The sequence below is a fragment of the Kryptolebias marmoratus genome, linkage group LG1 (assembly GCF_001649575.2).
Source record: "Kryptolebias marmoratus isolate JLee-2015 linkage group LG1, ASM164957v2, whole genome shotgun sequence".
Taxonomy (NCBI): domain Eukaryota; kingdom Metazoa; phylum Chordata; class Actinopteri; order Cyprinodontiformes; family Rivulidae; genus Kryptolebias; species Kryptolebias marmoratus.
Window position 1 is genome coordinate 9,634,632 of NC_051430.1, and position 24,806 is coordinate 9,659,437.

The 24,806-nt window shown below is 40.9% G+C and overlaps 3 protein-coding genes across 7 annotated transcripts in view; 2 read left to right on the forward strand and 1 right to left on the reverse strand.

The window, feature by feature from the left end:
• Nucleotides 1–9,874, forward strand: part of tango2 (transport and golgi organization 2 homolog (Drosophila)) — a 19,262-nt gene extending 9,388 nt beyond the window's left edge. For all 3 annotated transcript variants that reach the window (XM_017414714.3, XM_017414713.3, XM_017414712.3), the window contains exons 4-9: nucleotides 467–586; nucleotides 726–843; nucleotides 7,046–7,113; nucleotides 7,322–7,472; nucleotides 8,225–8,329; nucleotides 8,723–9,874. In XM_017414714.3, coding sequence (XP_017270203.1) covers nucleotides 467–586; nucleotides 726–843; nucleotides 7,046–7,113; nucleotides 7,322–7,472; nucleotides 8,225–8,329; nucleotides 8,723–8,843 — 683 coding nt within the window. In that variant the 3' untranslated portion in view covers nucleotides 8,844–9,874. The remainder of the gene's footprint in view (nucleotides 1–466; nucleotides 587–725; nucleotides 844–7,045; nucleotides 7,114–7,321; nucleotides 7,473–8,224; nucleotides 8,330–8,722) is intronic.
• A 1,126-nt stretch (nucleotides 9,875–11,000) lies between these two features.
• Nucleotides 11,001–21,315, forward strand: dgcr8 (DGCR8 microprocessor complex subunit). Of its 3 annotated transcripts, none has more exons than XM_017414571.3 (14): nucleotides 11,001–11,130; nucleotides 11,439–12,404; nucleotides 13,860–14,022; nucleotides 15,006–15,148; nucleotides 15,339–15,666; nucleotides 15,742–15,939; nucleotides 16,072–16,173; nucleotides 16,655–16,753; nucleotides 17,046–17,128; nucleotides 17,344–17,444; nucleotides 18,186–18,292; nucleotides 18,432–18,559; nucleotides 18,956–19,069; nucleotides 19,656–19,739. In XM_017414571.3, the coding sequence occupies exons 2-14, from the start codon at nucleotides 11,700–11,702 to the stop codon at nucleotides 19,737–19,739; spliced, it is 2,355 nt and encodes a 784-aa protein (XP_017270060.1). In that variant the 5' UTR covers nucleotides 11,001–11,130; nucleotides 11,439–11,699. The 3 variants fall into 3 exon arrangements, with proteins under 3 accessions (XP_017270060.1, XP_024861369.1, XP_017270059.1); XM_025005601.2 differs by having other exon boundaries at nucleotides 11,017–11,134; XM_017414570.3 differs by lacking the exon at nucleotides 11,001–11,130 and having other exon boundaries at nucleotides 11,700–12,404; nucleotides 19,656–21,315.
• Nucleotides 20,808–24,806, reverse strand: part of trmt2a (tRNA methyltransferase 2 homolog A) — a 9,451-nt gene continuing 5,452 nt past the window's right edge. The window contains exons 5-12 of the mRNA XM_017414573.3: nucleotides 24,216–24,330; nucleotides 24,019–24,134; nucleotides 23,815–23,926; nucleotides 22,955–23,077; nucleotides 22,794–22,869; nucleotides 22,582–22,698; nucleotides 22,409–22,505; nucleotides 20,808–22,328 (exon numbers count right to left, since the gene is read on the reverse strand). Of these exons, the coding sequence (XP_017270062.1) occupies nucleotides 22,172–22,328; nucleotides 22,409–22,505; nucleotides 22,582–22,698; nucleotides 22,794–22,869; nucleotides 22,955–23,077; nucleotides 23,815–23,926; nucleotides 24,019–24,134; nucleotides 24,216–24,330 (913 nt within the window). The 3' untranslated portion in view covers nucleotides 20,808–22,171. The remainder of the gene's footprint in view (nucleotides 22,329–22,408; nucleotides 22,506–22,581; nucleotides 22,699–22,793; nucleotides 22,870–22,954; nucleotides 23,078–23,814; nucleotides 23,927–24,018; nucleotides 24,135–24,215; nucleotides 24,331–24,806) is intronic.

Genomic DNA, 24,806 nt, shown 5'->3' on the forward strand with positions numbered 1-24,806 from the left:
GGGGGCGCGAGCCAGGCGTGTGGGTGGAGGGGAGGGGGGGCGCCCTGAAGGAGACATAGCACGGCGAGAAGGGAAGTAAGCAATCGCTGCCAGTGAGATCAGTGTTGCCCCCAGGAAGAAGACGTGTCTTAATTGATCACCAGGAAGGATTCTAGACACGTCCAAGTTTTCTGTCGATGTGAAGTATCCAAAAAAGAAAATAACTTATTAATGGACCCGTTCGTTTTCATTCTTGGGAGCGTTTCGCATAAAAGATGCTGTGAGTGGAGGAAAAGGTTGTGGCTCACGTTCACGCTAGCGTATAGGAAGTGACTTTGTTTCCAGCATCCTCAAAGAAATTAGCAGCAAATCATATTTTTTACCTAGCAAAAATGTTTGCCTTTTTTTTTTTTTTTTTGAACTCCATAAAATCTGGCATCTGTTTGAGCTGTGTTTTATTAAACACAATTGCGCTTTTGCTCGCCAGGTCTGGACCTGGAGTGCGGGAAGGAAGGTGGCTCCTGGCTGGGGATCAGCAAGAAGGGCAAGCTGGCCGCGATCACCAACTACTTAGAAGGGCATCCGAACCCTGATGCACAAGGAAGAGGTAAAGAAAAGTCCATTTCGATTAAATATCGGTTTATTTGATCTCCAAATCGCCTTGTGTTCGTTTTGCCTGAATCTACTGTTAACAGGTCAATTTAGGGATTAAAGTTTTGCTCGGTTTCATCTCTGCCGATCTGCAGGATTTCTAGTGTCCAACTACCTTATGGAGAAGGATGTAGACAGCTGCTCCTACATGAAGAAGGTGTCCGCAGAAGGCCACCTGTACAACGGCTTTAATCTCATCACAGCCGAGTTCAAGTGAGTAAAAGGCGTGCTAATGTCCGAGTCCGGTAAGGTCGTTTTTTAATTAAACGGTGATCGGAAAATAAACTGTTATCTCGCAGCGAGTAATTTTAGTCCCCTGAAGTTTGTAATATATGTACTTTTAAGACATTTTTAACTGCCTTAACTTGGGCAAGCTGTTCGATATATAACGATATATATATATATATATATGTATGTATTTTTTTTTTTTTTTTTTTTTTTTTCTGCTTGTCTGTTCCTCCGACCTGATTTGGTAGAATTTACTGACCTGCTGAACAGAAAAATCAAACCGGGATCAGTGCTCACAAAGATAGTTGTAAAGGTGGAGGTCTCTGTAGACGACTGACATGAAAACAGGTCTCGGTATCTGCCAGGCCGAGGTTAGAGGTTGGGTTAAAATATACCCTGAAGCATTTTTCTGGCAGGGAAGAATGATGGGAGGGGAGGCAGGGGGGGGATCTTTTTAACAGTGGAGCTTGGCGCCTTGTGTGTTTCCTGCTGACACGGCCTCGAGTTGGATCTCTTCTTAAAAATGATTTTTTTTTTTCACATTATTTCACCCCCTTACTCTAAAACTGATTCTTTTAGCAGGATTTCTTCACTGTCATGAAAAGAACTGAATTTACTTTTCGTATTTTCCAAGTCTGGATAGGTATAAGGAAAAAGAAATGAAGCATAGATAAAAAAAACATTTCAGTTTCCAGCTTTTTTTTTTTTCTTTGGCCCATATTTCTAAGAAAATAAAAATGACACTCTTAAAAATTAATTCCTCAAGTATACAAAGTCCTTTTCATTAAAAGGTGGAAACTTTTAGCACCTTACAGGAGTTATTTTGCAGCTGGGTGTGAATGTTAAAGCACTTAGATTTTTTCTTTTGTTGTTATATGACATTCTATATATGATCACCGTCTATTATACAAAGACTGTCTGACACTTGCTAGTTCGTTAGCTAAGGCCTAAAGTATACAGTGTTTTTAATTTTACTCTAAAAGAGAACCAGTTTCTTAAAGAAGAGTTGAACTTGGGTAAAAAAAAAGCTTATTTTGCTGTCAGTCTTTGTATAGATATAGTCTTATTTTATTTTATTATAATTTTTTTGAAGCACGGACTTCATTAGACCTTAACCTAACTATTAATTTACAATAAATGTTTTGTATTTGGACTTTTATAGTGGCCCCCAAAATTGACTAAAATGTCTGAAAATGGGAGTCTGGAATTTTAAAAAGAAAATAGTGTTTTTAATTTGAGGACATGCGGTGATACTTCTGCACTGTTGGCCTTCTAACACATTTTGAGGAGTTCAAGTGAAAGCTAATTATATCTCCCTCTGTTTAAGTCTGTACTGTAGTGTCTGGAAACGTTTGTTTCCTCTTTAAAGTTAGATTACGCTGCTATATTTAGTTCACTTTAAAACTGACCAGTGGTATTTGGTCTCCTACCCTTTGCTGTTTGACTTTAGGGAATAATGACACCAAAGGGATGCAGATTTTGCTGGGAATACTGACCCACAGACTGCAGGGTGAGAGGTCAGCTCCATATATATGATTTCTAGGTTACTTTCTTTGTCCTTTCTGCAGGACAGTAGTCTTTTTGTAAAGTGTGTCTCGGAGCAGCTGGAACTTCTATGAAGTTGTGTCATTCAAACAGAATATCTTCTGTTATTTTCTTTCTGTTCAAATCATGTAAGTTCAGTGGATTGGCTCCTCACTCATCATGTCTCATGCTCAAACCTGTCGCATAAAAGCAGCAAGTCCTGGACAATCAGAGGCAGATGAGGCCTTCGCCATTATAGGGAAGGACAGAGGAAAGGAGCGGCACACATCAGAGTGTGATTCACATCAGAGGAGATTCGAAGTGAGGGCGCTCAATGCTGGCTGACACATGGACGGGTTTCATCTGTGCATGCGTTCCACCCTGCTGCAGGATAAGGTGCCACGATGCGGATTTTTGACATCTTAAAAGTTGACAATTTGTCATCTGTCTGTGGCAGATTTTATTAGTTGTAACTTATTAAGGCTAGCGCTTGGAAACTCCATCGCCAACTGAGTCTTTAATATCCAGCTGACTGGCTTGAAACAGGAACCCAGCACGCTTCTAAATATTGACTTGATGGCTGCTTACATGATCTAACTCTAAAGGCCTGCAGATTGAGCTGCCTGCAGAGGTTAGCGTCATGCGACGTGAGCTGCAGAAAAGAAAATAAGTGCACTGTTATTTTAAACGCGCACTCCGGAATATGTTTTCTGCATACTGTAAGTTTGATAAATGCAAACGTAAGGTTAGTTTGTTTTTCTAAATAATATAACCTGCTGAGCTGACACATGTCCATACAGCACAGGGGTTGTACGTTGTAGTTGATATTCTTCAATGCTTTCATATTTCATGTCCAAATAAAAGCCTTCAGCACTAAAACCAACCAAGAAAACTAAAGATATTTGTTCACTGCTGGATCGAAAACTTCCCCAAATCCAATAAAAAGCCACAAATGTGATCCTCCGCTCGAATATAGCATTAGAATTTTACAGGAAATTGTATCTAATCCAATAAATCACTTTAATCTGAAGCTGCTCTTGACTTTGGACATAATCCTCAGGATTAGTCCTATAGGAAGTGTCCTGTCAGGCTGCATTTAGGAGCAGTTTTTAATTAAAGGTCATTTTTATTTTGTCCTGTGTAGCCACAGAGGCCTTCCTGGTGCCACCTCACATTATAAAACACCTTCTGGGTTTTTTTTTTTTTGTTTGTTTGAAATGTTTGTCCCCTGCTTTGACTGGTCAATCGTCTGGGCTAAAATCATCATCGCCCACCGCCAACATGTGTAGCCAGACAATGATTTGTGTGTGTGTGTGTGTGTTGTCTTTTACCAAACTGTCTCATGAACATCTGAGATCACAATCACTGGATGCACCAAACGATTAACACGTGGAGTCCATTTAGTTCAAGATGGCCGCCACAGCTAATCAACATTACACAAAATTGGCAATAATTCGGTCAGTTTTCTATAAATTGAGCTGAAATTTGATGCGGTCGTAGCTGAGAGTCGTTCACAACACATATTTTGATCACACGGGATTGCGCGTGACATTGTTTTTAACGTTTGCCCAAAATGGCTACAAGTGTGTCCTCATTGAACATGAGACGGTCTTGTTTTGACATTCTGCAATAAAATGTGCTGGGTGATATTCATTCCTTCGAGAAATGCTTTTTTTTTTTTTTTTTTTTGGACTAAAACCTATGACATATGTCCTCTCTCTGATGGTAGCTGGCTTTGATACGGATAAAACTGACACGCAGTGACAAAAAGATCAAGACTTTTTTTAAATTTTTTTATTACTTCTGTCAGTCTTTTTTACTTGCCCAACGCAGCGAGGTTGGCAGAGCTGAGGAAATAAGGGGCGCAGTTCATTTCCAAATCACTTAAATTCAATTCAGTTTATTTAGACAGCGCCAAGTCAACACAAAAGTCATCTCAGGGCGCTGTACAGAAACATTCACATACATTTACAAAAGCCGATTAGTAAAAGTTATCTATCTAAGGAAGGAAGCCAACAGATTGAAATGAATCAGTGACTTCATCTGGCGGGTACAGAATGGGTTTTTTGTTTTTTTTTTTTATGTTACAGTGAGGTAATTTCTTGTTCATTTGTTATTAGACGAGATTTATAGCGTGATTTCTGTGAGGGACAAGAAGTGCCTGCCAGTTTCCAACATTTCATCTGACATATAACTTTGGGTTTCTTTTTATGTCGCTCCAACTTTAAAGTCAGAGCGAGGTGATGCACAGTAAAAGAAATGCCTCCTGTATTCAGTCAAACCAAGCTTCTTTTTTTTTTTTTTTCTAAATACAGCTTTTGAAAGTAGTTCAATCTTATTGCCTAAAACCACGATGTTGTAATTCTTGGCAGAAACTTGTCGGAGCTAAAATAGAAATGGCGAGGTGCTGTAAGTACACCATCCAGAGTATCAGGGGGGCAGAGCAACTCTTACCATTCGGTGGAAACGACAGTTTTATTTCTTTTTTTTTTTTCTTTAATATTAGTCACTCCCTTTAATGAAAAGAAAATGACAAAAATAAAAGCAGCTTGTCCTGAAAAGCATTAGCAGTGGACTTCAGCAAAAGGCTCCTGCTGTGGGAACTCATATCAGTTAATTAAAAAAAGAACTTACCAATTCAAACAATGTTATTTAAAAATGGGGCTAGTAACTGTGTACTTACACCTATCTAAACGTGAAGCTGTGAACCAATTTGTAGCAGCAAAAAAAAGCTTTTATTCCACTTAAAGATTTTTGATATTTTATTCCTTTTAGAGTATGTGTTCGATTTGCTTGTTAGTTAAGCCACTAAGGAAAATGTCTTTGGTTTTGCAAGACTGAATATCACTGAATTACCAATTGTAGGGCACTGCCGTAAGTAGATGTGAAGCTGCTTTGATCTAAAACGGTCGGCATCAAAGTGAACCCTATGAGATGTCGTGGTAACTCATCTAATAGTCGAGGGCTGACCGACTTGCTCGCGTCGCCTTCCGTAGCCACACATTCCATGCCTTTCGCTGTATTTCTCTAAATGTTTCATCACCCACATCGGCACGTGGGTGACGAGACATCAGGGCGCATGTTTTTCCTTACCTTGAAGCCTGACCATGTTTCCTGTTTGCATCCTGAGCTGGAAGCTCCTCCGTCCATCAGCTACGCCACAGCAGGCGACTGTGGGGGGGGGGTTGTTCTGCAGCCTCAATGTAGATGACTCTTCATTAGAGCACGTTCCAGGCAGCGTGTTGATTACACCTTTAACTGAGATCTTAAAAACGCCTGGGTTTTACTCTTCTTTCCTAGCTCCCTCTCATTCCCTGCCTAGGGGTGTCTGCTTAAATCAACCCGCTGCACCACTGATGGGACTTTCAATATTCAAGCCAGGTTCAAATAACCGAGTTGTCTCTTTACAGATCCTCCACCATTTTTTTTTTCTCACTAATGTTTGCTTAACATTTTATTTATTTTAAGTAATTTGTTGTTTTGAACAATCAACAGAAAATCCTAAAAAACACAACATTAAAACAGAGGGTAACCTAATCGTATCTTTAGTTTATCTTTATAACTAAACACAGGACTAGAACCCGGAAGTTGAAGACATAAAGGACGAGTGCCCCCCCTTGTGGCTGGCTGCAGTATGGTTTTTAAGTCTTAACTAAAAAGTAAAACTACTCAAAGAATATCACGTGACACGTTCAAACATTCAAGTATGCATTAAAAAAACATTTAGTTTCAATGAGTTATTTGAGGCTTCTGTGATTGACAGTCTGTTAACGAATTAGGAGGGTCTGGAGGCGGGACTTCTGTATTGAGTGCGCCAACCTCTGTCTCCCGGAAAACCAAACATTTGAGCTTAAGTTAACGGCGTTACTTCGTCCATCTTTATTTATGTTTGTCGATGTCAGGACAATTTCACATCTTTAAATCCCCCGTTTTGGTTTGAAACTGTGAAAAGAACGACAATAATGAATACTGACAAATGCCAATATTCACCTTTTTTGAACGTTTGCGTTAGTTTCATTTAAAGCAATCCAGTAATCCAAAGAAGCAACAAGCCCAGCAAGGCGCTCCGTAAAAAAGGACGGCTTCCATTTTTGTCCGTTGAAGCGGTGTTGCACCACTCATCTGATTGACTGATGCCACTGCTATGGCTGTCATAAAACTGACATCAAAAAAGTTCATTCACCGGCTAGTTCAAAGGATGTGGTCATAATTTATGATTCACTCCCCTGTACCAAAGCCACGACAGATGCCCTTGATGTTGCATAGATTTTTCAAAATGAATTAATTCCCTCTTTCTGAAGACTCGGTGAGGAGATCAAACGCGCACTAGTTTTGTGGCAGTCGACGATGTTTGCGGCGTGGATTTGTACTTTGAAAGCCACAATTACATCTAGTTGGCCATTACGATGTTTAAATTTCGTGGTTAAGGTATGAGCTTTAGCATTTTCCCCACATGGACTGAATACTGTATGATGCACTGTTTATTTTATCTTTCCCCCATAGGAGTTATTTTGCCAAAAGAGGCCTTTAAACAAAACCTTTACTGTTTTTCTGCTTATATCACTAACATATATTAGGACTCTTGACAGCATTCATAACTATAGAAACGTGTAAATGATCAAAACACGATGTCTAATTTTCCATAACATTGTGTCCCATCTAGAGCCAAACAAGACACTATGTGTTACTATGGAAACAGAGGCAGCTCTGAACCCATCCTTCTAAATCCAGGTCTGTGTTTTTACCATGGTTGCTGTGGTAACCATTCATTTCACATTTACCTCTCCTCTCGGCCTCTGGCCCGTTCATGTTTGCCTGACATTTCTGTTGATATTGCTCTCAGATTGTCTTTATTTATCGAAGAACGTGCCAAAAGGCCACCGGCGCAACTTACCATTTGTGTTGTATTTGTCCGCATTGTTCGCATGTCCGTCGGCAGGAATCTACGGCTTGAGTAACTCGCTCCTGGATACCCCGTGGAAGAAACTGCTGGTGGGCAAGCACCGCTTCGCCGGGATCGTCAGTAAGCTGTCGCTGTCCTGTGATGGACTGGTGCAGGAGCTGCTCAGTTTGCTTAATAACGAGGAGCTGTGAGTGATAAACACACTGGAACATCTTAATTTGTCAACCTGCAGATACTATGAAAGTTACGAAGAACAGTACGTTGGAAAACTGGCAAACTTTGAAAGATTTCTCGCCAAGTTTAAAGCTATCTGACAAACCCTCCCCTAAAAAATTAAAAAAAAGGTTAAATTATAACTGAAACTCTCTCCATTACTTTTAATTAATTGTTTGTGTGGCTGCAGTTTAAAAACCGTGTTGTGAGGGCAGCTGCCTTTGTTGTCTCTGCAGCTACGTGCTGAGAGGAAGAGTCTCAGACTTAACGCTTTAGTGATTTAGCTGAGGAAATAAAATATATACTTCTTGTTAACCAGTTAGAGCTGAAAGGTCGATCAAAATTAAAGGAGAGGTGAAAATAAAAAATGTGTCTATCTCTGTAAAAAGGATTTATTGAGAACGAGACACTGTGACACTATTGTTTCAAGAAAATGATAAAGGTTTTTAAATTTTGAACCGTCTGAGTTCAAAGGTCACACAGCTTTATTGAGACGTGAGGGCATGTACAGTTCCAGCACCGCTCTAAGGTCCTAATCAGCCAGTCAGTTCAGTTTGTGGCGAAAGTTTTAAAAAAAAAAGGTTAAAATATTGTTAAAATCTGGACCCACCATCTTGTTTGTCTCAGTTTGCCTTTGTGTAATCTTTGCATTGTGTTTGGTTTTAGTTTTAAATGACTTGCATGGACATTTGGGTGATACTGTGTCGTTTGTTTTTGTTTTAACAGAAACACACCCGATCCGCTTCAGGAGAAACAGGGGGATGGTTTTAGCAAGTCTTACATCCAGTCCTCGTCAGCCTTGTGTGTCCGCATCCCTCAGTACGGCACCAGGTCAGAGATTCCCGACAACATTTTTTTCCTTTCTTTGTCACAGTTTCTTCTGTTTGTCTCCATTTGCGGTGACTGATAAGGCTGTGCACGGCTGCAGGTTTGCTGAGAGTTGAGGATAACTGGATAACCTCGAAACCTTCAGTGTAATCAGCCCTCTACAGTTGTGATGGCCTGCTGGATTAGCAGATATTAAAGAGGCTCTTCTGTAGCCAAAGAGTGAGGGGCTATGTTCTTATCAGTGCCAGAAAGAAGCATCGTTTGGCGAGGCTCACGTTTCAGAACGTGTCTGTTAGCATACGTGGCATTTAAGCGGTAGTCTTTTAGACTTACTTAAACAATAATGATTAACGTGTTTTTCTTTTTTTTTATATTTTTGTCTGTCCTCCCATTCAGGACCAACACGGTAATCCTGATCGATGCAGAAGGCAACGTCACCTTCACGGAGCGCACCATGCTCGACTGCGACACAAGCAAGTGGAGCACCAGTTCTTTCCAGTTCAAGCTCCAGGCGTGACGAGATGGAGACTCCCCTCCCCTCCCCTCCCTCCCTCCCACCACCATCACCCCCCCACACACACTCTGTGCCTTTCTGCGACACCTTCCCTTCAGTCTCGCTCGGCCCCGTCTGCTGCAGCTCCACTTCCCCGCAGCAGTGAGGTGAAAATGAAAACTTTGCCTGCACTTTTTTTTTTCTTAAGCTGGCCATGAGCTGCCTCATAGACATTAGCAATATCAATGTCTTTGGTTTAAGTTAAAATGGGACTTTTTTTTTTGGGGGGGGGGGGGCTCATTAAAAAAAAAACACAAAAAAAAAAAAAACAATGCCAAAGGACATTTGTAATTTTGTAGAAAGAGTATTTTGCCTACGTCACAAGACAAGCACCCGGTTGGCTCCGAAATGTCTAACCTGTCGTGGAAAGTCTTCGCTGTGCAGTCTAAGCTCGTTGAAGTCAGGTTTTCGAACTGTAGAGCCATAACTTACTCCATGTGCAATTTCCAGACTGCAGCCCGAAATGAATTATTTGAACAGTTTGTGTTGAAATGTGGTTTTACAGCAGCCATCATAAATAAGGTTCACTCTCTACCTTTTTTTTAAGTCTCTGATCATTCCAACACTCAGCTGCAACTCAGATTTTGGTGTTAAATGGAAAACGTTCCAGATGATGAGTCTTCGACCTCCTCGGTGATTAATAATGAGTTTTACATTTATTTGACAATAAATAAAGGATATCCTGACTCCTTGTTTTGCTCTTGTGACCTGAAATGTATAATGAAGAACATTAATTTAAGAATAAATTGCTTGTCAGTTGGGGGGGGGGGGTTACTTTTTATTTATTTATTTTCAAAAACTGTTTACTCCCCAGTAAAAGTACTCTTTTTACTGTGTGTGTTGCTGAGCTTTATAATTCCATGGTTTGTGTGGTGTAGTTGAACGGATGTGGTTGGGGAAAATTATTTGTTTACTTATTTAAATTAATCTGAAACTGGTGAGGAAGGTGTGCAGAAAGCCTGCATACAGAACCTAAATTAAACATGTGGATCATGGCTCCTTGTTCACCTGTCATCTGTGTGTTTATATTGATTTGAGATGGAGGATTCAGGAAGGTGCTCCCATTTCACTTCCTAAAGCTTTTATTTCTACTAAAGTATAACCCACAATCATTCATATTAGTAACTACACTTGTTTTATTTACTGTGATTATTTAAATGTTTGAATCATTCAATGTGTTTAAATCTCACAACACTTGTAATATAAATAAATAAATATATATTTATATATTACTGTAATCCTGCTGCATTTTAGGCAAACAGTGACACCAGCTGGCCAGTCAGAGTATTGCATCTTGTAAATTCCCAACATTTTCTATATTTACTCAAATTTTAAACTGGATCATTTTTTGGCTGCTTGGACTCTTTACCTTCATGGATTTTGTCAACCTGACCAAGTCCTGTTTTCCTGTTAGAAAGACGGATTCAGAAGCTTATAAATCTGCAAACCCACACAAAATTGCATCCTTAATTTAGCAACAACGTATAAATAATAAAATGATTGCTCTAAAACATAAATTTGGAAAAAAAATCAGGAAATGTTGTTTAAGTTTCTGTTGGGGTAAATGTGATCTTTCTACAGTAAAGTAAATGTGGGCCAAAGAAAGCCCTTATATCATCTCCACTCAATTATATGCAAAACAAATCAGTTATAAACAAAATATTTTTTTCTTTTTAAATCTTATCTTAAACTGACAAAGTTGTTTCAATTACACATTTTAGATATCTAAACTTGAAGTTTTGGGATAAGAATTATCTTTTTTTTTTTAAACAGATTTTTAAAGTAAGTGTTTGTTTCACCAGAATCCGAATAAAAATAGTTGCTTTAAAATGACTTTTTTGTAATTAATCTAATTGTTGCATCTTTTAATCATTAGCGGTCATCGAAATATTTTGGTTCAAGAGATGGCACACTTGCTTTGACAAGAGAAACTTAAAAAAGTAACTAAATCAAGGTGCTTGTGCAAACTAAATGTTACCCAGTAAAGTCTTGCTTTGCATCCAAAAAAGTGTTTCCCACCTTCGGTTTTGATTGGCTCGTTCCTGAAACATACAAGCGTTGTGATTGGCCCGCTGATCGATCAATCATGAAAAAGCCGGTGTGAGAAGGCGGGGCTCGTCATGACTTGCCGCTGTGCTTTTCCTCAAGATGGCGGGGCTGCCACCGCGGCTGTATGGCATCGCCTCGACAATAAAATAATTTAGGAAGGTGGTTAGGTTGCCAGGAGGAGAAGCGTGTGTCTGATTTATCAGTGAGTACGTCTGTTGATTTATAACTGATTGTTTTTGGTTTGCCAGCCGTTTTTGAACGTGCACCCCGGCTTGTTAGCATATTAGCTTAACGCTAGCTTTATGTAAGGCCCACTGTGCTGCTGCGGACTAATTAGATGCTCACTCTCCATTTTATGCCACGTTGAGTTTGCTTTTATGAACCCTAAGACAGTTCAAGCGTGTTTTAACGCAAATGAGCCCAGTTGTTTATCTTGTTGTTGTTGTTACCACAAAAGCGATATATATTGGCATTATGACATCTGTTCTCTGATCATTTTCCCCCCTTTAGCTCCCAGATGGTCGCAGTGGAGAATGATCAGTGCCTCTCTTCCATAATAAGCTGAATGCATTGTGATTTCCAATAATTGAGACAGTGATTCTGAAAGCTGTCTACATTAATGAAAAGAGCAATGTAGTCAGCTTAGCATATTCAACTCTGGTACGTGATCTATACAGGGATGAGTTTCTGCATGTATGAGAAGTCTAGATAGGAGATATTTTCAAAGATTTTAACATAAGTGTCAGTTTTTTAGATTTTGATTTAGACAAAATGGATATAGATGATATTCTACCCCCTCTCCCCTTGGAGCCACCTGACAATTTTGGTCTAGACCAGGGCAGAGCACCTCCACCACCTCCCCTGCAAACGTCCAGTGACGCAGAGGTAATGGACGTTAGCTCTGGTGGTGATGGATACACATCCACCCCAGGGGAGGGGGAAGCCACGTCCCAGCAGCCCATCACCAGGGACTTACTAACTTTTTGTAGCCACCTTTCAGACGAGGTCACTTCCAGCCCGCCGTGCCCCAGAACGGCCCGCCACGCTCCCCAGGTCACCAAGTTTCTGCCAGACCTCAAGCTGCTCCGAGATGTAAAGATCAGCGTGAGCTTCACAGAAAGCAGCAGCAGTACCAGCAGCAGTAGCAACAAAGACAGGAAGGTTTTGTACACAGGCGAGGGGCAGGAGGCAGGAAGCCACGATGGTGTAGATAGTCTCAATTATGATTTGCATGATTCGTCAAGTGCGCTAGAAGTGGCTGAAGGGAGCTGTGGAGCAGGGAATCTAGCAGCCAGGAAGTCGGACGAGACTGAGGTAGACCTGGAAAACAAGGTAGAGTTTGCCGTCTTGGATGAGTTGGAGGACTTCTACGAGAACCTCTTGGATCAGGATGACGATGAGCACGGCGGCTTTAAGTCTGCCGCCATAGTTCAGCAGGAGCAAGTGGACGACGAGGCTGCCGCGTTCTCCTACGAGGTATGTCCGAGCCTGCGTCTGCAGGATCCTGTGTCAGTATGGCCTTCAAACCACGACCGTTCTTATCTTCCAGGAGCAAACTACAATTTAAGCTTATTTTGCTCTTGACTTGGTTGTGCTTACTGATCTTGACAAAATAGAAGCACTTCCTACAATAACGACACATAACTGAGACTTCAGATTGCATATTGAGGTTTCACCACATCCTCCCAGTGCTTTAATCTAAACTTCCCCTGCAGTTTTCAACAGATAAGTTAAGGTTGTATCTCACTGAGCTGTGGCTGCTGAGAGACTAGTTGACGACTCAAATCTGTAAGAAATGTGAATATTTTTTTTATTATTTATTTATTTTTTGCAACCAACTGACCAATGAGCTGTAAAACATGGAATATCATGGCTTATTTTCATGTTCACGACTTCCAAACTGCATTCTGGGTATATTATTTGATTGCCCGCCGTGGCAGTCCCCCCTCCCACGTTTACAGTCTATAATCTGGTGACGTACATTTATAAAATGTTTTCAGAGAAGAGCTCCTGTGCAGGTGTGAAGCGCTCTAGTTCTCTTTAGACAGGTTGAATGGAGGCGCCACGATGACTTTGACCATTTCATGAGGAAAAGCTGTCGCACAAATTTTTGGAACATGTTTAAAACTCAACTATGTGACTCAAGCGAGAAGATTTATAACCACAGCAAAAGTCTCAAGACATTCGGGAGCTTACCTCATGAATGTTGTTCAGCGGTTAGTCACAGCTTAATGAGATGCCACCTTTTTGTTTATTAGTGGAAAAGCAGCTTAAAAGCAAAATTTATTGGCCCTGGTGGCTGTTTTAGTTCCAAATGCTTGGCTCAAATCAGTTATTTTTGGCTTGACAATTAAAATGTGGAGTCAAACCTGCATGAGTTGTACATTCAATATGAAGCTTTTGCACATAGTTTTTTTAAAAAGTGGATTAAAAGGACCGTGACCCTGCTCTTGAAGGGAAAATGTAATGTGACATTCAATTTCTGCATCAGCTCCCCATATCTAATTAAGACAGGATCACTTGTTCTTTTGAGCAGCATAAATGTAAATTTTCTTGCTTTTCTTTTCTCATATTTTATTTTTGTATTACTGAAAATGAGAAGTGTGACGCTGGAAGAGGTTAGTGCCATTTTGAATTTATCTCAAACGCTGAGTTTCATTTGAAGTCAAAGTAATTATTCGCTGTAATTGAATTTGTGTGAAATTCGGTTTAAGTAAATGTTCAGTGGTTTTATTTTTTTCCCCTCTTAGAGGAACTAATGATTCTTATATTTTGGAAGTGGGTCGGTTTGTTCCTCTGCGAGTCGTTTTATCAAGAGGCAGGCGATCGCTTCGAGTTGTTTGTTTTTCCTCCAAGTTAAGGCCCTCTAAAAGTTTCTTGCACTGCTCCCCCCCGCTACTGTCCGCCGGCCTTAACCACTGACTCTTCCAGGAGGGGTTTGATAATGATGTTGACGCGCTGCTGGAGGAGGGCATGCCGGTCCCAAAGAAGATGCGCCCCGCCGAGGACAGATATGTTGGAGACAGTGATCATCAGTCAGATGGTGAAGGAGGCGTTCAGCCCATGATGACCAAAATTAAGACTGTCCTGAAGAGTGAGTGGTTGATCTGTTTGGATTTTAGGGTTTGGCGCCGCCACCAAATGAATAAGTTGACTTGGGTTTCTATATGAATAAATGTCACATCTTTTATTTCACCTAACTGTGTTTTTAAAGCATGTGCAACCAAATTAAAGGCTCTCTGTGGTCAGATGCAGAGATGGACCGATTAATCAGCTGATATTGGCCACTTTTAAATAAATAAATCTGCAGTGCCTGTACATATTTATTCATTTACCAAGTAGGAAAATGAAGATGCAGCTGCAACAACCAGCTCACTACAGCCTTCAGTTTATTTTATTTTTAAGCAATAATGTGCTTCTGTATATTAGATTTAAAGTGTTGTTTAAATATGTTTATTGAGCTAAGCTGTTGTTGTCATATCAAATAAAATGTAAATTTTTAAAAATAAATGAAAAATGTATTTTGGCCAAAAAATCGGTATTGTATGATGGCCAATGCCTGCCGTGGTTTCTGAAGATTGTCATCAGCCATGGAAAACTCATTAGTCGACCTCTCGTCGTATGTAAAGATTTTCTCAAGAAAGATGATCAAGTAGCCTCTGAAATAGTGTTAAATGTACACATCGGTGTGGGTTAGTGATATACAAAATGTTACAAGCAAAAACCAAATTTCTCTAAATCCTCAGTCTGTGAAAAATCAACCTGTTCTGTCTTACAAGTGTGCCTGTTCAATGTAAATAACACAAAAGTCTGAGTCTTATCAGCTCAGGATCAGCTTTACAAAAACAAAGTGAGAAGAAAAGTAGTTGTCTTGAGTTTACGGGCAGTTTATTAAAATTATAACCATTATATATCCACTAACATCTTGGCTTTTGTTTGGTCCTAGCTTTGTCTTTTTCATAATTCATTCAAAGTCTGATCCTGAGAACGACCCAGGATGTCGTTTTTCTTGTTGGCTGTAACTCAAAAGTACCCCTGTTGTTGTATTAGTCGCGTTCACGTTTTGTTTTGCGGCAGGTCGCGGCCGTCCGCCCACTGAGCCTTTACCTGACGGATGGATCATGACATTCCATAACTCGGGCGTTCCCGTCTACCTGCACAGAGAGACCAGAGTGGTCACCTGGTCCAGACCCTACTTCCTTGGAACCGGCAGTATTAGGGTAAGATGCACACTTCAGGTGGACAACAGCAGTTCAGGTTTGAGTCTTTGCCGCTGAAAGCCAACTCCTGGTCCTAATTTGTTTATCTCTAAACGGCTTTGTCCTCAGTTTTAGTCAGTCCGTTTTCAAATATTTTACAAACCAGAAACGAGAAAGGATTTCAGCGTGTCTTTTGGCGTTGTTCATACAGAAACACGACCCGCCTGTTAGCAGCATCCCTTGCCTGCACTATAAAAAAATGAAGGAACAGGAGGAAAGGGAGCTGAACGGGGAGGTGGCGTCCAACACAGAGGAGTCTCCTGCGAAGCCTGGCGAGGAGGCTGCTGGTGAAGAAAGAGCAGCCAGGTCAGAGGAGGAGCAGGATGTCCTCTTACCCAGCATCCCTGACGCTGAGCAAGATGGGGAGCCTGCAGCTGACAACAGCCGGCAGAATAAAGAACCGCAGCCCTTCGACACCGCTCAAGGAGCCTTAGGGCAGGTCAAGGCCAAGGTGGAGGTGTGCAAGGACGAGTCCATAGGTAAGGGCTTTTCCAACACCGCTCAAACGGTCGCCCCAGTTCCTGCTCCTAAAACGCCGTGCGACTTCCTTTCAGAACTTGAAGACTTTCGTCTGTATCTCAAAAAATGTTTCGACTTCGAGCAAGTCACCGTCAAGAAGTTTCGCACCTGGGCTGAGCGAAGACAATTCAACAGAGACATGAAAAGGAAGCAGGCAGAGTCTGAGAGACCCATCCTGCCTGCTAACCAGAAACTCATCACGCTATCAGTCCAAGATGCTCCTACCAAGAAGGGTATGACACCCAGACCCACACGGACGGTTTCATACAGCACATGTCAGCATTTTACATATGTGCTGATAGGAAACCCGTTCCCTTTTTAAAAGTTTTAGTTTCGATGCAATCAAATGGTTTTTATTTCAACAGAATTTGTGATCAATCCCAACGGGAAGTCTGAAGTTTGCATCTTGCACGAATATATGCAGCGTGTCCTGAAGGTCCGACCTGTTTACAACTTCTTTGATTGTGGTAAGTTCCTTATCTGTAAGTAAAGATATGAGGTGTGTAAATGTGAGCTGTAGCTGCCTGAACGGACAACACATATTAAAGCCTTTTTTGGATTAAATACACTTGACCTGAAAGTAAAAGATTTTGACCACACTGCATGTAAACAAATTTCTCTGACACAAAGGTAGAAGCAGCTATATCTTTCATTTTTTCCACTCATTCCGCAAGTTCAAGAACAAGATGTAAATGTGTTTTTCACACTGCAGTACTGGTGATTTGTCAAAGATTTTTATTATTTATTTAACTAATTTGAAACCGTGATGAGGTTTTGGCCTTAGTTACTTTTTTAATTAAATATTTTTAAAAAAGATATTTGAATCCCAAAATTATCAGTCAAATATATTCAGTCTTAGAGGAAAATATTGCTACCTGTTTAATTCAATTGATGAATTTAGGTTTGAGGTTGGATTTTCACCTCAGGCTGTATTTTTGTGGCCCACAGAAAACTCCAGTGAACCCTTCGGAGCGTCCGTCATCATAGACGGCGTCACTTACGGCACAGGAACTGCGAGCAGTAAGAAACTTGCCAAGAACAAAGCTGGTAAGGTTCTATTTATAACACTTAACTAAACGTTAGAATGGGTCAGTGGGTGTTCTGGCAGCTTATTAAACTGCATGAAGTGTGTCTTGGCTTTGGGTGCGCCTTAATAATATCTGACAAATGCCAAATGAATCGAGCCTGTTCAGACAACAGTTTGAGTCGTGTTGGTGCAGTAAGTGAACATAACGAGCTGTTTATATCCTGTTTATGCTTTAAAAACTTTGTCTGTTGCATTCGCTCATTGCTGTTTACCGCCAGTTCTTTACTGATTCAAAAATGTGTTGGACTGCAGCTCGAGCCACACTGGAAATCCTCATCCCCGACTTTGTGAAGCAGACCTCAGAGGAGAAGCCTGTCGAGGGCGATGAACTAGAGGTATGTTTGTTTTCTATTTCTTTATAATGTCTGCACCTGTTTTTATTTTAGATTTAAAAGAAGCATGGCAAAGTAGGTTCAGGCTGAAAGAAAATCCTTTTTTTTTTTTTTTTTTTCCCCTGGATGTGATTTAAAGAACTGAAAATAGCATTTCACTTGTCTCCCTGCTTGTTCTCTGTCTCCCCCCCTCCCACCACACACACACACACACGCAGTATTTTAATCATATCAGTATAGAAGACTCTCGGGTGTACGAGCTGACCAACAAAGCAGGACTTCTTTCGCCATATCAGATTCTTCATGAGTGCCTTAAAAGGTAAAGTAGATTATAGTTTTAGTATAAATTTTATAAAGTTTTATGTCAGCAGTCCTTGTTGTGCCCATGCATGTCAGATTGGCATGAGAAGCAGTAAATGAAATGTATGTTTTAAAGATGCAGTTTGGTGACCTGATGGTTTCCATATTTATGAACAGAAGCTGCTTGATGGTTTAGGTAAATTGTAGCCACTGAAATCAGCTGTTTTATTCTTGTTTAAGCCTGTATCTCACTGGGCTGTGACTGTTGGCAACTTGGAGACCCAAAACTGTGAGAAAATATCCAAATTTTCACTTCAGACCTCACTAAATGGGGCATTCCTGGGAATGACATGCAGAAAAATTGGCTTGATGTAGTCAAAAGGTCTTAAGTATGTCTCAGTTTGGTTTAGAGTTTATTCTCTTTGTCTCCAGTCAGTTTGTTTTCAGAGGTCGCCAACCTTCCCTTTTTGTCTCAGTTCTCACACTGTCATACTCACGAAACTAAATTTAGTGTTCAAGATGGATTCAGGACTCCCTGCAACGACCCAAACAGTATTTGAGAGTAAATTTGTCTTGTAAATTTTCTCTACAACATGTCTAAAGAATATGACAGCTCTCACAAGCCTTTTGAGACATTTTGGGAACTCGGCCAGCAGTTGGAGCCCAGTGATGTCCTTTTGGTCAACGGTGCGACCAAAAAGGCCAGTGGGGTTCGTTTCCACGTACATCTGTCCAAGAAAACGTTTTCCGTTTGTTGCAGAAACCATGGAATGGGGGACACCAGCATTAAGTTCGAGGTGATCCCTGGGAAAAACCAGAAGAGTGAATATGTTATGACATGTGGGAAACACACTGTTCGAGGGTGGTGTAAGTAACCTTTCTATTCTCAAATGAGAGGGGCTGTAGACAAGAAAACGGGCTTCAAACTAAAGCAAGCCTCCGAGCTGCATTTTGTCGTTTACATGTTTACACACCAGCACCCACAGTTTGTTGTCTTTGTCACTAGGTAAGAACAAGAGGGTCGGCAAACAACTAGCATCTCAGAAGATCTTACAGATGCTCCACCCCCATGTTAAGAACTGGGGCTCACTGCTACGAATGTACGGCAGAGAGAGCAACAAGATGGTCAAAAAGGTGAGGAAAATGTGGCGCTGACTGGAAACCTGCTTGAAATAGACAATCAACAAGCAGGTGACCACTTCTTCTGAATGTTGTATCATTATATGTAGTTATTGCACCTTTCAGTCAGAATGACTCGTTATTTGGTTCATAACGTTTCCCAAAATAAAAGCTTTTTTTTTTTTAATCGTCATTTCACAGAACCCTAGAAGGTGGACTCTCTTGTCGTTTTTGTAGCATTTTAAGCCCAGTTGTGTTGAGTCCTCTGTATTTTCTTCGTGTCGTATCTGCCCGTTTTGGTTTCTCAGCTGCGTCATCTTGTCTTTGAATAATTAAGCTGTGTGCATTAGTTTTCAGCGTGCCCGGGATGACCTGCGATCTCTTTTATTTATTTTTTTTTTTTTTTTTCAGGAGAGCTCTGACAAGAGCGTGATCGAGCTTCAGCAGTACGCCAAAAAGAACAAGCCAAACCTGCACATCCTGAACAAACTGCAAGAAGAAATGAAGAAGCTGGCAACGCAAAGGGTAAGAGTCACCGTTTTATAAGGAGACAATGTTTTTCCATTCTGGTTATTTGGGCTGGACTGTGCCAGACCGCATTGTTCTTCTTCTTCTTCTTCTTCTTCCAAATGTGTTGCTTCTTTTTAACCAGCTTTATATTTCATGTCGAGTAGTTGCTCTGCAGTTAATGTTCTCAAAAATACAGTAATCTTGAAGACTGTAGTGGGACTTTTTACACAAAACACAGAGTTGTCACTGCAAAAAAAAGAAGCTGCCAACATTCTCTATTTTGTTTCTAGAGATTATTTTTAAAAAGGTAATTTGGAATAAAATGACCATATTTCATTAGAAATAAAACATTTAAAATTTCCTTTTTTAAATATTATTTATTTAAACAAATTGTTAATCTTCAGCTAACCATACAGCACAAGTGTGGGTTTTCTTAATTTTTAGGGGGAAACAAAAATATGTTTAAAACTTTCAGAACTGCAGCCATCAGTCCTTTTTTTATTAACAATAACTCCTAGTTCGAACATTTGAATGTGTATTTATAAGAAAAATTCTGCACATTTCTCACGCCGCTCCCACCTCGTTGTGTTTTTCACGTCAGGAGGAAACGAGAAAGAAACCCAAGATGACCATCATGGAGTCGGCCCAGCCGGGCAGCGAGCCCCTCTGCACTGTCGACGTTTAAGTCTCCCAAGTCACTGAACCACAGCACTGAAAGCCAGTCACTGTCAAAACATCGCGCAGCACCATCCACGCCCAGGTTATGCATCACCGAGATCAAACGGCAATACGGTCCCAGACTGAGCACGGCCGCTTGGAGCTGCTGCTTCCACCTTCAGCTCCATGCTGGTGTCGAGCAGCTTCACGTGAAGGTAGGACTAAATGCACTTAGACCCTGGACAAATGACTGCCTACCTCTCTAGATGCGTCCGTCGCTATGGCACTAAAACAGATTTGGTAACGGGACTTCATAAAAACACGAACCACAGCAGAGAAAGAAAGGCATGTATTTTTAAACTATAAAAACCACCGCACTCATTGTTTTTTTTTTTTGTTTGTTTGTTTTTTTCCTGTCAGTGTTTTCTACAATCAGTCTTTAGGTACTTTTATTTAATATTTTTTCTTGAAAGGGACTACTAATGCTTGTTCTTTTACCGGTCCATTTAATCGGGAAGCAAAGTGTCTTGTTTGGCTATATTAATAGTAGTTCTGGATTGTTGAGAAGTTGTCCCAGTTTGCATGACAAGAAGTCGTGAAGTGATCACTGTTTGGAACAGTCATGCACTCGTGTGGTCTGATCTTTTTTTTTTTTTTTTTTTTTTTTTTGTCCATCATGCTGTTGGTCCAACTGCTTCTGACTGTTTCGTATTAAGAGGACCTCCCTGCCTTTTCATAGTATTTGTTTTTTTCCTCTCCATCCTGACCCCGCAGTAAACCCAGAGCCAGAGTACTGTAATAGGTTCCAACATTTCATTAACGATTTTAGTTCTCCGTTGCTTTTAATTCTATCCACACGCCACGCTCTGCTTCTCATTTAGGATGGCCTTTTTTTTTTTTAGAAAGAAATCAAGTTGGCTACATGTTGCCTTAGTTAATCCATTTCATGAAGGGCTCTGACACTGAACAACACATTGGACCTAAAACACCTTTCAGCAGGAAGTGGGAAGACCATCCCCATTTACTTGATATATAGCATTTATTGGATAGGTGATTTATTATATTTAAATGAAAAGCTTGCTAAATGTCATACATATGGAAGTAGTATACAGCATGTGCAGTTTTTTTTTTTTTTTGAGTTGTCGTAATGGTTTGTGGAGTTTGTACGTTTGCCATCTTTGTGACAGTTTATCATGTTGTTTACCCACAAGTTTAAAAAAAAAAGTAAATAAATGAAAAGGCAACCTTGTAAAAGCTGACAAGTGTGTATACCAAAGCTTATATAGTCTTATGCATTTTATAGAATCTTTTAATGTTGTTGCAAACTTGAGTAAATTTACAAAGAAATCCGTAACACAAGGAAAAGGCGTAAAACGCTCAAGTCGCCGGAGCAAAACTGACAAAAAAAAAGAAACAAACTGCTGTGCTTTTTCTACGAAACCTGGACAAAAACCCGAGGGTAAACGAAGCTCTTGTGACAGTGTAGTCTGCTTCGAGAATGTGCTCTGTGTGCATTTTTGTCAACTTTGTGCTGTTGTAAGGAGAGAAGTAAATAAAATCCTGTTTTTATGTTGAATTGTACCAATAAATTGTTTTAAAGTGTTGCTGCCGAGAAACTGATGTGTTGCAATTTCTGACTCTTTGACTTCAGTGATTATATTTGTTATGCAAAATAAAAGTCTTGACTAATGACTACAATCACTTTGTTTTATTCAGTCAGACTACAGATGTGGACAAATGTGTGTACCTTATCATTTAAGAAAAGGGGGGCAGCTGAAATAACTTGAAACTGCCTAAAGTAGGAAGGAACTTTTTAATTTTGGTTAGTTTGAGTTTTAACTAATGAAACTGGTCTTGACAAAAAGGACTAGAAACGGTTGAAAATTTAACTCCAGAAATGTTAAACCAAAGTGTGTCCTATAATCAGCATCACAGGTGTCTACAACCTTGTAATGAGCAAAAATGCATTTAAAAACAAAACATTGGACCATTCTGAAGTGGCTGAAACGCTCAAACCTGAGACAGGTGGAGCAGTTTGCTCTGAGCAGTGGGACAAAATACCTGTGGACAGGTGCAGAAATTATCAAAAAAGATGAAGTTATGACTACAATTCTTTTTGTTAAGGCCACAGTTTTATTTTCTTAAATTGTCTTAAACCAGATTTCTAAAGCAATGACTTTTTTTCATTTTATTTTGTGAGTTTCGGGTTATATCAGTGACCGTTGTGGTTTTTCCTTTCTGTAACCCAAACCAAAACCAGCACTTTTAGATGGAAATGTCTTTATTCTTGACTGAACTGAAGTAACTTTCCTTAAATTAAAACAGGAATTCATTCAAAAGGAAAGGTGATTTACCTGGCCAGATATAGGGACTACTTTTTACTGACCTTTTAAATATAATCTTCAAAACAAAAAAAGTTGTTGTTCAAGCGCTAACAAGTGTGCCTACATTTCACTGTGGTCACTGAGTCTGCTGCTGCTTCTGGGAGTTGTAGTCCACCCTCTCAAGCAACAGCAGCATTTCAACGTGCATCGTCTGAGGGAACAAATCCACGGCCATCGCTCGCACTGGACGGAACGGGGCTCCGTGGACTCTGTTGGAAGGAGCTCTGCACAGGCTGGGGAAAAAAAAAAAAAAGTTTGAGGAAGTGCTTGCCTTTATAACGTTCGGCTTTTTCTGCTAAACTTAAAAACTCACTCGATGAAGTTGTTCATGGCTGCCTTGGCGTTGCACGCGACGTAAACGAGCCTCTTCAGGTGTTCGGCTCTCCTGATGGCGAGGATCACTTTGGAATCTGATTGTTAAAGAAGACGTCGCTCAGCGCGGCGAATCTTAAAACGGACCTCTCGTTCCGGTGGCTGTGTACTCACGCAGGCCTGCTCTTGGCGGGTCCACGATGGCGGTGACGCTGGGTGAGACGACAGCGTTGAGGATGTTGGGGAAGACGTCCTCTGCTTTCCCACAGTGGAACTCAACATTACTCAGACCTTTAAACACAAGGAGGAACGCAATCAAACCCGTACTGCGTCGGCCATATTTGAGTCTCAATGTTCAGCCACTGTGATGCTGCCCGGCGCCCTACCGTTGAGCTTTGCATTAACTCTGGCGTCTTCCACTGCCTCCTGGCACATCTCAATCCCAATCACCTTTTTTACTCTCTAGAAAACAAAGCAAAAACACGAAGACGATATGCGAATGCTGTCCCCGTGTCTGTTTCGATGAGATGAAATCAGCAGGGCTTACGTTAGCCAGGGAGATGCCGATGGTTCCTGTCCCGCAGCACACATCCAGCACCGTGCTGTCCTGATCGAGCTGGGCCCACTCCCCCACAGCCGAGTACAGCACCTCTGCAGCTCCTGTGTTCACCTGGCAGGTAACGCAACATGTCAGGTCCACACTTTGAGCACCTGGGAACAACTGAGCTGCAGGCTTTAAAGCTAAAAAAACAAACCGGAGCCATCACATTCTGTATGATGTCGTCAAACTCCATATGCAAAATACAGATTTTAGTCATCAAAATAAATAAACACTGTATTTTCCGGACAATATGGCGCTCTTAAAAGCCTTCCATTTTCTCAAAAAATGACAGTGCGCCTTATATGTGGAAGAAGTCGTAATGTTTTATAAAGACTTTGGTAAACTACGAAGCTGTACTGCTTGCAGCATTATGGCTCAGTTATAGTCACGCTTTCTAGCGTTGGACCTGAGTGAGTGGTGTAGGCGTTTATATTTGACGCTTACATCGGTGCAGTATTCTTCCATAAGTTTTAAACCGTTTGATTATCTTTGTGATCTCTCATAAAGGGATCATATAAATGCTGATATAGGCGAACCAGCTCCTCTAGAGCACCGAAATCATCCATTTTGAATGGAGCGCGGCGCAGGTGAAGATACAAAAATTGGGAGCTGCGTGAGGGTGCGCCTTATAGTCCGGTGTGCCTTTATATATGACAAAAGTTTGAAAATGAACCATTCGTTGACATTCATTGGCAGAAAACACGGTACTGTCCCAGAGCAGATGTTTGCTGCATGGCATTTCAAGCGTACTCGTGTTCACTCTGGTTGTAGTTGAATTTTAGGACGATCGTGTGGCTGTTCCAGACCTGGAAGAAGGAGTGAGGAGAAATCCTGAACTTCAGGCCGAGCAGCTCCTCGTGAATGCAGCTCTCCCCGGCTACCAGCTCACAGGGCAGATCCTCCAGGTTGGGAGATTTCCTTTACAGTCGAAAACGGAAGCGTAGCTCGTGTTAGGTGGATTACCGATCCCCCGGGAAACACTGAGCACCGGGCTGTGTGCATTTATTCACCTCTGACCGTCTCGAACAAAGTATAAAGCGGTCACGCCGCTCTCCTTGCCCTCTCCCTCGACGAAGTAAGTCCTCATGGAGCTCTTCAGAGCAGTGAGCTCCTCCTCTTCAAGTTTCTAAGAGAATAAATAAAGGACATTAAAAGGGAGAGCTCTAACAGTCCAACGTGTGCGGTTTAACTGAGGACGTCTCGTCACCTGTGGGTTGAAGAAAACAATAGCCATAGCTTGTTTGGTCCTCGTGGTGCGTACAGTCAGCTGCTTCCAGTGGCCTTCATATGTCTCAGGACTGTACACAGAGTACGGTGTTGTCCTGTTCACAAAATCATCAGGAAAAACAAGAATTTACCACCGTAGTCATCTGGGTTTAGATCAGCCATTTACAGGTGCTGGTCATAAAATTAGAATATCATGAAAAAGTAGATTGATTTCAGTAATTCCATTTAAAAAGTGAAACTTGTATATTATATTCATACATTACATACAAACTCATATATTTCAAATGTTTATTTGGTTTAATTTTGATGATTACAAATGACAACAAATGAAAATCTCAAATTCATCATATCAGAAAATTAGAATATTACTGAAGACCAATAAAAACAAAGGATTTATAGAAATGTTGGCCAACTGAAGAGTATGAACATGAAAAGTATGAGCATGTACAGCACTCAGTATTTAGTTGGGCCTCCTTTGGCCTGTATTACTGCAGCAATGCGGCGTGGCATGGAGTCGATCAGTCTGTGGCACTGCTCAGGTGTTATGATAGCCCAGGTTGCTCTAATAGTG